Source organism: Cebus imitator, unplaced genomic scaffold, assembly GCF_001604975.1.
Source record: "Cebus imitator isolate Cc_AM_T3 unplaced genomic scaffold, Cebus_imitator-1.0 Scaffold6, whole genome shotgun sequence".
NCBI lineage: Eukaryota > Metazoa > Chordata > Mammalia > Primates > Cebidae > Cebus > Cebus imitator.
In genome coordinates this window covers 12,074,142-12,088,886 of record NW_016107321.1, presented here as the reverse complement: position 1 = coordinate 12,088,886, position 14,745 = coordinate 12,074,142, and the positions used below count along the sequence as shown (strand labels likewise).

Sequence of the window (14,745 nt, the reverse complement as noted above, 5' to 3'; positions counted from 1 at the left end):
AAAAAAAAAAAAACAGAAGAGAAGGAATACTTCTAAACTCATTTTATGAGGCCATCACTCTAATTCCAATGCTAGACAAACCATACCACAAAAAAGGAAAAATATAGGCCAATATCCCTAATGAAAATACATGCAAATATCCTCAGTAAATGCTAGCAAAACAAATTCAAGGGCACTTTAAAGGGATTATACATCATGATCAAGTGGGATTTATCTTTGGAATGCAACAGAAGTCAACATATGAAAATTAATCAATGTGACACACTACATTAATAGAATGAAGCTCAAAACCATACACAATTATCTCAACAGATGCAGAAAAACATTTGAGGAAATTCAACATCAATTCATGATAAAGACCCTCAGAAAAATAAATATAGAAAGAATTTGCTTCAACACAATAAAAGTCATATGTGAAAAGCCCACAGCCAACATGATAATCAATGGGAAAGAAACTTAAAACTTTTCCTTTAAGACCAGGAACAAGACAAGAATGCCCACTTTTGCCACATCTATTCAACATAATACTGGACGTCCTAGCCAGAGAAACTAGAGAAGAAAATGTAATCAAAGCATCTACATCAGTAGTGAAAATATTTTTATTTGCAGATGGTTTAGCCATATATGTAGAAAATCCTGAAGACTCAACCAAAAAACTATCAGAATTAATTTCAGCACTTTCTCCCTGTGGCTCTAACTTTGTCTCTTATTGTGCAGATTTAAGTCAATTTCTCTCTCAAATCTGATAATCACTTTCCATAACCACAGTCAGACATTCATGAAGACTTATTTACTGAGAAAAAAATTAATGACACTGACCTTGGGAAATTATCTTTATTTCCACTGCAGCTTGTAAAATCTTAAAACTTAACAGTTAGATTCTCACATTTATTACCTGATCTCAGTTTTAATGTTGTCAATTTTAATGTTGCCATCATCACCTCTGTTCTTAATTTTATTATTTCTCCTACCAAAGTGAATGAATTAAGGAGAAATAAAAAGAAGACCAACACTTATACTGTGTAAACAAACAAAAAGGCATAACTCTATTAAAATGACATGTTCACATTTTTATTCATCCTCCCAGTTACTTTCTAAAAATTTGAAATAAAAAATAGATTTAAAAATTTAATTTCTGTGAGGCATTCTTATAGGTTCTGAAAGTACTCCCAGTTTAGTGAAGTTGTTTTGGTCCATTTTGTATTGGGAAAATGAAACCTAGTACAGTTTTAAAAGATAAAGTTAAAAAATTGAAATTTAATGTCAAATGTGTACCTTCTCTTAAATGTGATGATGTTCTTTTGTATCATTTGGCTCTGTATGAAGTTATAACTTAAAATTTAAAAATATTAAAATGCGTGTGAATAGAGATTTTTAACTTGTTTTTAAGTGTTAAGTGACACTTCTATTAATTTGGAGTGTCCAAAATACTTTCATCTTGAGATCCCTTCAAATTATTTCATTTTCCTATTTAATAAATATTTATGAAGAACCTATTGCACACCGGGCACTATTTTAGCCACTGGAATTCAGTTTATGAACGAAATCAATAAAGCTCCTATCCTCATGAAACTTATTTCTGGTGGAAGAGACAAAACACAACCAAAAAAGCAAAGCATTTTTATATACCCTGGATGTTTACGTTCTCCCAATATTAATATGTTGAAATTCTCCCCGCCAAGGAGATGGTAGGAGGAGGTGAGACCTTTGGGAGTGACTGGGTTATCTGGCCCTCATGAATGGAATAAGTGTCCTTATAAAATGGGATGAAAGTGACCCATCACCCCTTGTGCAGTGTGGGGTTACAGCGAGAAGCTGGCTGTCTTTAGGAAAGTGAGCCCTCAACAGCCAACATCTTGATCTTAAGCTTCCCAGCCTCTAGAATTGTGAGAAATAAATTTCTGTTATTTTAAAGCCACCCAGTTTAGGATATTTTGTTAAAGCAACTGGAACAGACTGAGACACACATATAGCATAATGTCAGGGGGTGATAAATGACATAGGGTCAGGAGAGAGAGCATGGTTCAAGTGGGAACACTTTAGAGAGGATGGTTAGTGAGTGCCTGTAGAAGAGGTGACTTCTGGCCAGAGACCTGAATGAGGGAAGCGAGGAAGTCCTGTGAATATCCGAGGTAAGAACAAACTTCTCCATGTATTTTATGACCACTGGAGAACCCAGACCTAAAGACCCAGGTTGTGAAATAATGAGCAGTAGAAAAGCAAACCTAACAGTTTTGTAAAGATAAAAATCAGCTTCCTGTTATGACATGACAAGTCATGGGACTCAAACATCACATAGACATAAGCATTCATTTAGATGGATCTGTGCCAGGGAAGAGTACGAATCCTTACCAAGAAAATTACATGCAGGGGCAAGAGCCAGTGCTATCCACAAGCAAGCTATGCCTAGGTCATAAATTGATTTAAAAAAAAACACATTTTCTCTAGACTTTGACTGGGTTCTGGCCATCTGCATAAATGAAAACTTATTGGGAGAAAATCTAAGTAGTTAAGCATAAAACAATGAAAGGAAGTGTCAGCCTGTATCCCAGCCCTGAAATGGAATGAGCTCTGTTTCTGCACAGAAGGCAGTTGAAACAATGTCAGTTACCCATTCCACTAATTTTGGTTTATTTTAAGCAAAATTCAATCTATGCAATGTTTAAGAAATTATATACATCTTTGAAATTAGGATTTATTGCAATCAGGTAGCTTTTAATAATGCAAAATGTGTATTTAAAAATATATTTAGTAATTAAAAAATCATACTCAATGCTTTTGGAACAGTTAAGTGGTTAGTATTTCAATATACTTTCATCCAGATTACGTTTTTTTCAGAAATAATATGTTCTTTTAATTTTCTATTTTTATAAATTTTGTTAACAATATTGAAAAGTAAAGACAACTATTGAAATGTAAGCCCTTTTTGTTTGTTAAGTAACAATATGAGTATTTATAGATTATTTGAAAATAAACTTTAGCAAGAATATTACAGAGATGAGTCTTTATATTTGCTCGGTGAATTCTCTAAATTTTCTATGATGTTTTATAATTGTTTTAGATGATTTATATTTTAATTTCTAATAAATTAATACTTAAATCCACAAAAAAAAGAGACTGATCAGAAACAACCTCATTTTGGAAGAATCAGGATTGCAAAAATTAATATGAGATTACTGTCATGTTGTTTATTTCTGATTTTTTAGGACTGCTCAGAAATATAGAGTTCACAAAGAAGACTACTTCAAACTAAGTCACATTCTAATGACTATTAAGTTAGAATATGATTAATGCAAGATGTATACAAGAGTTCAGGTTAGAGTTACTCAAAGATTGATGAGACCAGATCATGGAATGCAATTTAGTGCAGTTTGACACTTACTCACAATTTCCAATGGCTCCCAGTCCTCAGAGGATCCAGTCTAAACAAGCAAAGCTTGCGGAAGAACTCTTGAAATTTTAGCTAACCTGCGTCTCCCAAAATGTTTCATGTAATTTTTTCCTACATCAGCTCTCAAACTTCTCTATGAAAAACAAATTCCTTTGCTGTAGCAGTTCACATTCTACATGCCTTGCTATAGCACTTAACAAACCTTGTAATGAAAAGTTTTGCATTCATGCTTCCCCTCCTTGAATTTAAATATATTTCTTCAGTGTACAAACTGTTTTTTCAGACTAAATACTAAGAGTAGCACAATTGCAGCACTGTTTACAATAGCAAAGACCTGGAACCAACCCAAATGCCCATCGATGATAGACTGGATAGGGAAAATGTGGCACATATACACCATGGAATATTATGCAGCCATCAAAAACGATGAGTTAGGGTCCTTTGTAGGGACATGGATGAACCTGGAAACCATCATTCTCAGCAAACTGACAGGACAGCAGAAGATCAAACACCGCATGTTCTCACTCATAGGCGGGTGTTGAACAATGAGAACACATGGACACAGGGAGGGGAGCACTACACACTGGGGTCAGTTGGGGGGAAATAGGGGAGGGAGGGTGGGGGGTGGGAGGCTGGGGAGAGATAGCAGGGGGAGAAATGCCTGATGTAGGTGATGGGGAGGAAGGCAGCAAATCACACTGCCATGTGTGTTCCTATGCAACAATTCTGCATGTTCTTCACATATACCCCAAAACCTAAAATGCAATAAAATAAATAAATGGGAAAAAAAAAGAGTAGCACAAAATTTATATAAATTACCCTTAGATATTTGTGAAATGATTTAAAGAAATACCTTTCAAAATTTGTATACCAAACAGAAAAACAGACATGCTAAGAATTTAGTGGTCGGGCGTGGTGGCTTGTGCCTGTAATCCCAGCACTTTGGGAGGCAGATCATTTGAGGTCAGGAGTTTATGACCAGTCTGGCCAACATGGTGAAACTTCGTCTCTACTAAAAATACAAAAATTAGCCGGGTGTGGTGATGCATGCATGTAATCCCAGCTACTCTGGAGACTGAGGCAGGAGAATCGGTTGAAGCTGGTAGTTGGAGTTTGCAGTGAACCAAGATCCTGTCACTGTGCTCCAGTCTAGGTGACAGAGACTAAGTCTAAAAAAAAAAGAAAGAAAGAAAAAAAAAGAATTTAGTAAGTATCTGAGACTTATAAAGAAAAGGTATTTTGTAAAATTAGTTGAATACAATATGGAATTTTGAATAGTCCTTGCCCCCAGTTTACTACATAAATCTAATTTTCAAACATTGGAACATGGTCTATTTCTCAATCCTGTATAAGTTTAATTCAATGTATACAGAAGGTGCTGTAGCTGAGAGTCTGAAGTCTTTCTTTCTATGTCAGTAGGGGATGAGGAAACACCAGGAAAAAAAAGAAAAGAAAAGAAAAGAAAAAAACTTTTATCCCAAAAGCAGTTTTGGAGGTGACTGAGAGGAGAGAACTTAGAAACTTAGCTGAGGAAATGATGAAAAGGACATTGTTTTGTGTCTCAGGAACCATGTGGAATTCCAAGATAAGAAAAACAGTTGCTAATTTGAGTATAAAAGCAGGAAACATGATACACTTATTTCCTTTTATGCAAACACAAGTATATGAGGGGTTGTGTAAAAATTATTTTTCCCTTGCTGTACTACAAAGACATAGAATCAAACTGCCTGTTTTCGACATACTGTTTTTTCCTTTCTCTTTTTCTTCTCTTTCTTCTATTTCTTGTGGATATTATGGCTAATAACACAACAAGTTTAGGGAGTCCATGGCCAGAAAACTTTTGGGGTAAGGTATTTTCTTTTGCTGTTTTAAATTTAAAATTAGGATTTACGAAATGCACTGGATGATTTATTAAAATCTCTGAGTCATTTTGTTTACTGTAAAGTGTTTAAAGTGTTCATGAGTTTATTAACAGAAATATATTTATATACATGTCTTTAAAATGTGCTATGTGTATCTTCAAGAAGAATCTGGGTATTAAGTACAGATTTTGGCTGTTGTTACCAAATATAATTCGGAAATAATGAGGATAAAAATAAGAAACATAAGGTGGAGGAAATTGCAGCTTAGAATATGGCTTGTAGATGGTGTTGGAAAAATTAACTTTCATTTGTTTTAAGGTTATAGATTATATATTTTCTTTTATGAAGCCAAGATTTTCCACAGAGGTTATTTTCACTTATGTTGTGATTGTTATGCTCTTTAATTTCCAAAGTGAATCCTAATAACAACTGTGCTTAAATGAGTGAATTTAAAGTGCGATAATATAGGTAAAACAAATGAATGAATTTAGAGTATGGTAACATAGATAAAATAAATGAATGATTTTAGAAGGTAATAACAAATGAAACATGAAATAATATGAAATTTGAGAAAACTATAGTAGAAAAGATTAGTGGAAATAACATCTCATGTAACATTCAGTGGAAGTGTATCACTGGGTGAGGGGAAGGAACAATACAAAGTATTTGGGGAGCATTTTTTGTCTGAGTCCAGCCACAGCTAATAGTGCAGTGTTCCCTGTTGCTGACAGTTGGACTGTGCTGAGGGCAAAAGTCAGCTGCTCCAGGCTCGACCTACAAAGAAGAAGGGCTAACATGGGGAGTTGACATGTACTCTTGGGTTCAGAGAAATTTTTATATTAAAGGAGGCAATTTAAATTAAATTCAGAAAAACACTTTAAAGAAGAAAGTAGTATATATGAACAGATCTGTTTATATGCCCAGAACAAGTTTTTAACCCTCTCAGTGAACGATTTCAGATTCTCTGCTGTGATTCAAGGTGGGGTTTTGGGAACTTTCACATAAGCAGTGAGCAGTGCTGGCCGACTTTTCCCAGCAATCTGTATGTCTACCATCACAGAAATTTGCATGAAAATAATTAACTCCAATCTTTTGACCTATGTACTTTCTTAGATGAAAAATGTGGGGACAAATACTTATTGATTTTAAAGGTATTAAAAATCATAACAGCCTAAGGAAAAAAAACGAATTAATTCCTTCTTTTTTTTTCACCAACTTTTACGTTTGCTGGAAGCCTGGAAAGGAGGGTTATTGGTGGGTTCCTAATAAATTTATGTAACAAAATTCAGAAGAAGAAAATAGATTATGCTAGTATCTTGTAAAGAAAGGCTTTGGTAACAGGTTATTTTAGGTAGCTAGCACTAGACAGAAGCCTTTGAATTGTGGGTGTCTAATTATATGCTTGTTAAAGCATTATTTGCTGTCCTCACTTATAGAGAAAATAAGTGCTAAATATACACTGAAAAACAGCTAGAGTCTGTCTAAATCAAATTCATCGTTATAAAAATAAGTTATCTGCATGAATTATTCAAAAGTAAAGTCGTTTTTTTTTTTTTGCAAAAGTTAATATGTGGAAGCCAATCTATTTTTTTCAAACCATTCAAAATTAAATTTCAGGTTCACGTAAAAAAAAAATAACAAATAATTATTCACTGACTAAAAGGTAATAATAATTAAAATATTATTATAAATAAAATCATTAAAATAAACTTTATATAAATAAGAGAATATTTAGTTGGAGTCCACTTATTGATTCTAAAAATTTAGATATTCTTAATATGGAAATCTGTGTTTAAGAGGGAATTAAAACTTATTATTTCAAAGACAAGTACTAGTTTTCTTTTCTCTTGTTATGTGACTGTGATGAAAAATAGATGAAAATAATGAAAACCAGAAAGGGGAGTGTTACATTAATAAACATTAACAAAGCCAGTGGAAATATGGAGAGCTGATATAATGTTTGATGATTTTAGAAGACTATATAAAAGTTGTATTATTGCTTCTGGGGTAAAAATATAAAGTATAAAATGTGAATAAAATATAAACGTATAGAATGTATACATTTCATGAAACATAAATGTTAATTTTTAAAATTTCCATTGCTTTTTGTATCTAAATTGATGTCTATTTTGACCACTGACTCCCCCAAAATATTATTTTGATAATCTTATACAGTGCAGTGTAATGCATTGTTATTGCTCCCAAATCAGTCATCTGCCTGGCACATTGAATTTGGAAAATAAAGAAAAAATAGATTAGAAAAGGAAAACTTGTACATTGAACTGTATAAATTGCTCAGACATAGCACACTTTAAGGTACATAAAAAGTTGTTTTCCCAATATAACTCTTCTGGTTTACTTTAATAAGCACTAAATGATGGGATAATAATATCTGGTTATTACCAAAAATAATAGCTTGCATTTTTATAGCTATCACCCACTAAAGCTTCCTAAAAGTGTGCAAGCGTCTAAGGTGATTAGCACAAAGTTTGGCAACAGAGTTGGCCAGAAAGTGACAGCACAGATGCAGCCACCACCTTCCACTTCCTATGTTTGCTGTCTTTAATGCACTTCCTTTCGCTATAAACATTCCCCATAAAAGCTGCAGAAAACATGGTCCATGAAAATTTGTCCTCCTCTAAGGCAATAGGACACAAATATTGAACTCAGTTATTCTCTTAGTACTTGAAAGTCCTGTAGAAAACATAGTTTTGGTGTTTCTGCTGTCTTACTTTGCATTTTTTTCCTTATGGCTAGCATTGTGAAAAGTCAGAAGTTATGGTTGCAGGAGTTTGGATTTATTCACTTAATTCATTTCTCACCAAAACTACAATATCTGTCTCAAGAGGATTTCACTCTTGGAGGCAATTATGCGTCTAGACATAGGCAAATACAAGCGGATATAGTTGTGGAATAATGATAGATAACATATGATAAAAAAGCAGTGGCTGATAATATGAGTTAAACAAATATATGGCAAAAATAATCCCTAAATCTTTCGCAGAAAAAAAAAATGAGGTGCTATGTGTTCCTAGAAAGATAAATTTCAGACAGGGAGATAATTCTAAGAAGGACATTCTGGTCATTCAGTATTTTCCCTCATCAACTCAGTCTCATTCCGTTCATTATTAGTTCAATCAGAAGCATTAGAACTTCAAGAGGTTTGGGGAGCTCAGGAAAAATGTTACCAGGAAACATGCAGAAGTAAAAACACCCAGGCATGTCTGTGTAGAAAGGAATGGCTTGACTAGAAAGTCTGTGTATGGCCATTTCAGAGACATAGTTGGAAAGGCAGGTTAGAGGCAGATTTCTGCAAGATTTTGAATGTCAGCATAAATGTGTGATCTAATTTAACCTGATCACTTGCAATCTAGTGGTTTATAATCTTTCCACATTCCTCCCTCTGGGAATTTACTTTAAGGTTCAAAAGGATGTGTGGATGGGTGGAGGGATTATATTCTATTGTGTGTATTAGAGAGAGGGGACCTTTGGTGCTTGATCAAGTTCTGGCCTCTGCTGACATCTACTGACATGTATTTCTCATCTGCTTTTGGGACATTATCCTTTCTCTGATTTTCACTGCTGAAATCTCCTGCTATAAAATCTGGCTCATATGATCTGTGTAATATTAGCTAACAGCATGGTTTTTCTTTCTGTAAGTCCCTCTGGTCTACTGGCCCTTATTCAAGTACTTTTCCATCTGTCTCAATGGCACAGAGCAATTTTCAATATTGTCCCATAACCCTAGAGCTGCAGGAGCCTTAGGAGGTTGGGCTACATCAGGTGTCCTTGGCCTGGATACAGTAACAACATGTCCCCCACTCTGTGCCTCGCTTCCTTTTCTGTCCTTCTGACACCCAGGGGTTCTCAGAGTGACTTGCCATCTACCCCAGGAAGCTGGAAATGAGTAGCAGTTTCTCTGGGATTTCCTAGCCAGTCTGTAGCTCATTACAGGGAGGAATGGATAGTGGTGATGGTTCCCTTCTCCAAAACCCTTACAGGTTATATTCTATGTATCTCTTCTCTTTGTCTCTCCAAAACTCCTCCTCTTTTGATATGTAGAAGTTGACTCATAGGTCATGGTTTATTCTTTCCAATATGGTTTATGATAAAAAGTTATGTTCTTAAGTCCTTTAGGCTCTTAGCATTTAGAAACTGAACCAAACAAAAAAACCAAAGCACCCTTTTCTCTTTCAAAATACCCAGCTATTGCAGTAAAAATGCTGGTTTTCAAACTATTATTTATTCTATGTGTTTAAAAAAGTATTTAGTAATTTAAATGTGAAGCATCGACTTCTTTTTTCTATGCATCCCTGCTAACAGACTTAATTATCTCTTAGGTAATTGATGAGATGCAGGGTTACAGATTTAATTATCTCTAAGGTAATTGATGAGATGCAGCACTTGATCCCCAAATGATTGGTTGGGGATCAAGTGCTGTCAAAAGGAGGAATCCCTGGCTACTAGCAGAAAATACTGCTCCTTGGCCTGTAGAAAAATATGGCTCTTAGGGGCCATCCCAGCAGATGGGCACAGGAAGTTCCCAAAGAAGTTCAGATGGGAACAGGTTTATGGGCTGGGCATCTGTCCCGAGAATTTCTGCTATATCTTCCCCAAATTTGGAAACAAATGCTACTTCTCAAATTCATTTTTTTCAATTTGTACTTTGAAAAGAAACGTCTATGTTGCACATTGATAGTCTATTCATTATTTCCCTTAGCTGAGTTACCTAGAAAGTTTGAAAAACAAACATTTACACATGCTTGTCTTTAAACTGCATCTGAATTACTTAGAATTATTAAAACTCATCTCTCATTGGACTCTAGCCTCAGAGATTATAATTTAATATGTGTGAGATGGAACCCATAAGACTGTACTTTCTAGTACATCCCTGACCTCAGACTTCTGCATCTAAATTCATGAGAGAAAGTGTCCTGTAATTATCCTTTCTCTGATAACCTTGTCAGGTATCAATGTTATGCAAGCCTTCTAAAACAAATTGGGACATGTACCCTACTTTTCTATTACTTGGAAAGATTTGTTCATATGGCATTGTTTATTATTTAAGTGCTTGGAAAATTCACTATTGTAACTATATGTAGTATTTTCAATTGGAGGGTTTTAAATGGCACGTTTCATTTCTTTAACAATGATGAGCCACTCAACTTTTCTATAAATTCTGTTAGTTAAGGGAATTTGTGTTTTCCAGGAACTTGCCCACTTTAATTAAATTTCAAAATATATTGCTTAAATGTTGTTTATGCCATTCTCATTAGTTTTTCAATATTTTATTAAGAAAATGTTCAAACATACATAAACATTTGAAGAATTCTACAGTGAACACCCATATATCTTACCAACTGAATTATATCTTTAACGTTTTTATAATATTCATTTTCTCTATTATTCTATTAGTCAATATATTTTATTAAATTGAAAACATCAATAGAGTTCCCCCTAATTACTTTAGTATGCATATCCTTAACAGGAATTCAATTATTTTTTACAACTCTTTTCCTTTTAAAGTCAAATTGACATACAATGAAATATATAAAGTAAATAAAAATGGAGTGTACAAATCATAACAGGACATTTTTGAATTTTGATACACACACTTGAGTAACCCAAAGCCCAATCAAGATATGTAATCACTAGCCCAAAAAGTTTTCAATTCCCCCCTCCCAGTCTGAAGGCTTTAAGACTTTAAAATTTTAGGTTTTATATTTAGGATCCATAATTATCCACTTCAAACTAAATTTTTGCATATAGTGTGGAAATTGAGGAATTGTTGTTATACTGATATCTAGCTTTTCCGGCACAATTTCTTAAAATATTTTCTGTTTTTTATTTTATTTTATTTTTGAGACAGGGTCTCACTCTGTCATGCAGGGTGGAATGCAGTGGTGCAGTCACAGCTCACTGCAGCCTCTACTTCCCGGGCTCAAGTGATCCTCCCACCTCAGCCTCCCATGTAGCTGAGACTACAGGCATACACTACCACACCAGGCTAATTTTTTTGTTTTTGTATTTGTAGAGACAAGGCTTTGCCATGTTGCCCAGATTGGTCTCAAACTCCTGGGCTCAAGTGATCTGCCCACCTTGTCCTCCCAGAGTGCTGGGATTACAGGCCTGAGCCACTGCGTCCAGCCAAGACTTTCTCTATTCAAGTCCTTTGGCAACTTTGTTGAAAATCAAATGACCATGTAAGTGAAGGCCTATTGCTGGGATATCCATTCTGTTTCATTTGTTGATATTTATAGTAAATCTTGAAGTTACATAAACATTCCAACTTTGTTCTTCTTTTTATTTATTTATTTATTTTGAGACAGAGTCTCACTCTGTCGCCCAGGCTGGAGTGTAGTGGTGTGATCTTGGCTCATTGCAACCTCTGCCTTCTGGGTTCAAACTATTCTTTTGCCTCAGCCTCCGAGTAGCTGGAACTACAGGCTCCTGCCACCATGACCAGCTAATTTTTGTGTTTTTAGTAGAGATGGGGTTTCACCATATGAGCCATGCTGGTCTCGAACTCCTGACCTTGTGATCTGCCCATATTGGCCTCCCAAAGTGCTGAGGTTACAGGTGCAAGCCACAGCGCCTGGCCTTATTGTTTTAAACAATTTGTCACTTAATAATTGTTCATACTTATGGGGTACAGAGTGAAACTTCAAAACAAGTATACAATGTATAATGATCAAATCAGGGAAATCAGCACATCCATCACTGCAAACATTTATTATATCTTTGTGCGAGAACATTCAAAATATCTTCTAGCTATTTGAAACTATACAATACATTATTAACTGTTTTTATCTTTCAAGATTACTTTGGCTTTTCTTGGCCTTTTGTATTTTCTCACTCACAGTGTTGATCGAGGTATAATTGGCAAATAAAAACAATATATTTAAGGTGCACCACATGATATTTTGACATACATATATATTGTAAAATAATTGCCACAATCAAGCTCATTAAAACAACCATCACCTCAGGTAGTTAAGAACACCTAAGATCTACTTATTTAGCCAATTTCAAGTATAAGAAATAATTTTGAGGCTGCGTGCGGTGGCTCATGCCTGTATCCCAGCATTTTGGGAGGCCGAGGTGGGTGGATCACCTGAGGTTGGGAGTTTGAGACCAGCCTGGCCAACATGGAGAAACTCCATCTCTACTAAAAATACAAAATTAGCCGGGTTTTATAGTGCATGCCTGTAATCCCAGCTTTTTGGGAGGCTGAGGCAGGAGAATCTCCAACTCAAATGTGAAACTCTGTCTCAGAAAAAAAGGAATTATTTCCTAACTACAGTAACTATGCTATATGATAGGGCTCCAGAACTTACTGTCCCTGTACAACTGAAACTTTGCATTTTTTTTTTGCTCAGCATCTCCTTTTCCCCCTACCCCAGAATCACTGGTGATTATCATTCTCTTCTCTGCTTTTATAACTTCAACTTTTTTACATTCCACAAGTAAGCGCAATCATGCAGTACAGATGCTCATCCACTTACGACGGGGTTATATCCAGATAAACTCATTGTAAGTTGAAAATATCAGGTTGAAAATGTATTTACTAGAGACAAACTCCTGAACATTATAGCTTAGCTTAGCCTACCTTAAATGTGCTCAGAACACTTACATTAGCCCACAGTCGGGCAAAATCATCTAACACCAAGCCTATTTTATTATAAAATGTTGAATAGCTCATGTAGTTTATTGAACACTATACTGAAAGTGAAAAACAAAATGGTCATATGGTTACTTGAAGTACAGTTTCTGCTGAATGCATATGGCTTTTGCAACATCGTAGCCAAAAAATCCCAAATCCAGCCATGGTTAAGTTGGAGCCTGGCTGTATTTGTCCTTCTGTGCCTGGTTTATTTCACTTAGCATAATGTTCTCCAGGTTCATCTATGTTACTGTAAATGACAGGATTTTTTTTTAATGCTGAATAATAATATTACCTTATAATATACAGATGGTCCCTGACTTATAATAGCTCAACTTCCAATTTTTTGACTTTATGATGATATGAAAGTGATACACATTCAGTAGAAACTGTACTTTGAATTTTGATCATTGTTTATTATTTTTATTATGATTATAAAATTTTACCTTTTATTATTATAAAGCTGGATTTCATTAGATGATTTTGCCTAATTTTAGGCTAATGTAAGTGTCCTGTGCATGTTTAAGGCAGGCTAAGCTAAGCTATGGAGTATGGTAAGTTAGGGGTACTAAATGCATTTTCGGCTTATGGTATTTTCAATGTAGGATGGGTTTATCTGAATATAACTTCATCATAAGTCTAACAGTATCTGAAATATAACATTCCATTATAGAAACCATATGTGTGTGTTTGCGTGTGTGTGTGTGTGTGTGTGTGTGTGTGTGCATATATCTGTCATCATATTGTTTTTATCTGTTCACGTGATGATGGACACTTAGGCTGATTATATATTTTGGCTATTGTGGCAATGCTGCAATGAACGTGGAAGTGTAGTTATCTCTTAGAGATTCTGATCTAATTTCCTTTTAATGTATTCCCAAATTAAGGGATTCCCGGTTTCTATGGCAGTTCTATTTTTAATTTCTTAGGAACCTTCATGCTACTTTCCACAATGATTGCATCCATTGACATTTTCTTTAAACATATTAATATTTTTGTCTCATAATTCTAATATCTTCATAACTTACAGATATTTTTCCATTATCTATTTGTTCTTTTAGTTTTCATTTACTTGGTCTTGCCTTGTAGGATGACTTGTAATTTATTATTTATCACACACACACACACACATACATATATATATACAATAACATTATTAGATATATAAATTTATTTAAATATATAAATTTCTCTCTATTTTATATATGTATATATAAAACTTTCCTTCTGGCATTTAGTTAGGGGTGGATCACCTCAGTCCAACGTGGGATTGATCTATATTTTTATCTTTGCAAGGTCTGTTTTTTTTCCTGTTTATGGTTAATCTTAGGGAGTAGATCCTAGGGGGCCTAATTCCAGAGTCTGGGATGTTTCCTAGGATCCAACTTCCTTGGCAGCCCCTAAACAGCAGCTTATGTTCTCTAAACTTACTGATATTGCACAGCATTCTACTCAATTATTTTTGTTTCTCTTTACAGATTGTGATGAGAGATTTTCTTTTCTCCTGGAATTTGCTCCTTTGATTTAACACTTTTGATAAGTTTCTGACGGCTTCAAACAAATTTAAGAGAATATTTTATTCTGTACTGTATACTTTCTCTCAGTGGTTTGATACATGTTAGTCTATCATATACAGAAAAGGGTGTGGTACCTTGATCCTTTTGAATTTACCCTCTCCTCTAACAATACTGTTGATGAATTATGTTCAGAATATGGCTTGTGCCTTATGCTTTTGATCAAAACTACTTTTACATCTCCAAACCTTTTGCTTATTTGACCACTACCATTCACAAAAGGCATCTAAAATTTATTTTTTTCCATGAAGCTTT

At 34.6% G+C, this 14,745-nt stretch overlaps 1 protein-coding gene across 1 annotated transcript in view; it reads left to right on the top strand.

The window, feature by feature from the left end:
* Window positions 1-5,037: 5,037 nt before the first annotated feature.
* Window positions 5,038-14,745, top strand: part of MYCT1 (MYC target 1) — a 21,471-nt gene continuing 11,763 nt past the window's right edge. Inside the window, exon 1 of the mRNA XM_017539036.2 lies at window positions 5,038-5,236. Coding sequence (XP_017394525.2) covers window positions 5,056-5,236 — 181 coding nt within the window. The 5' untranslated portion in view covers window positions 5,038-5,055. The remainder of the gene's footprint in view (window positions 5,237-14,745) is intronic.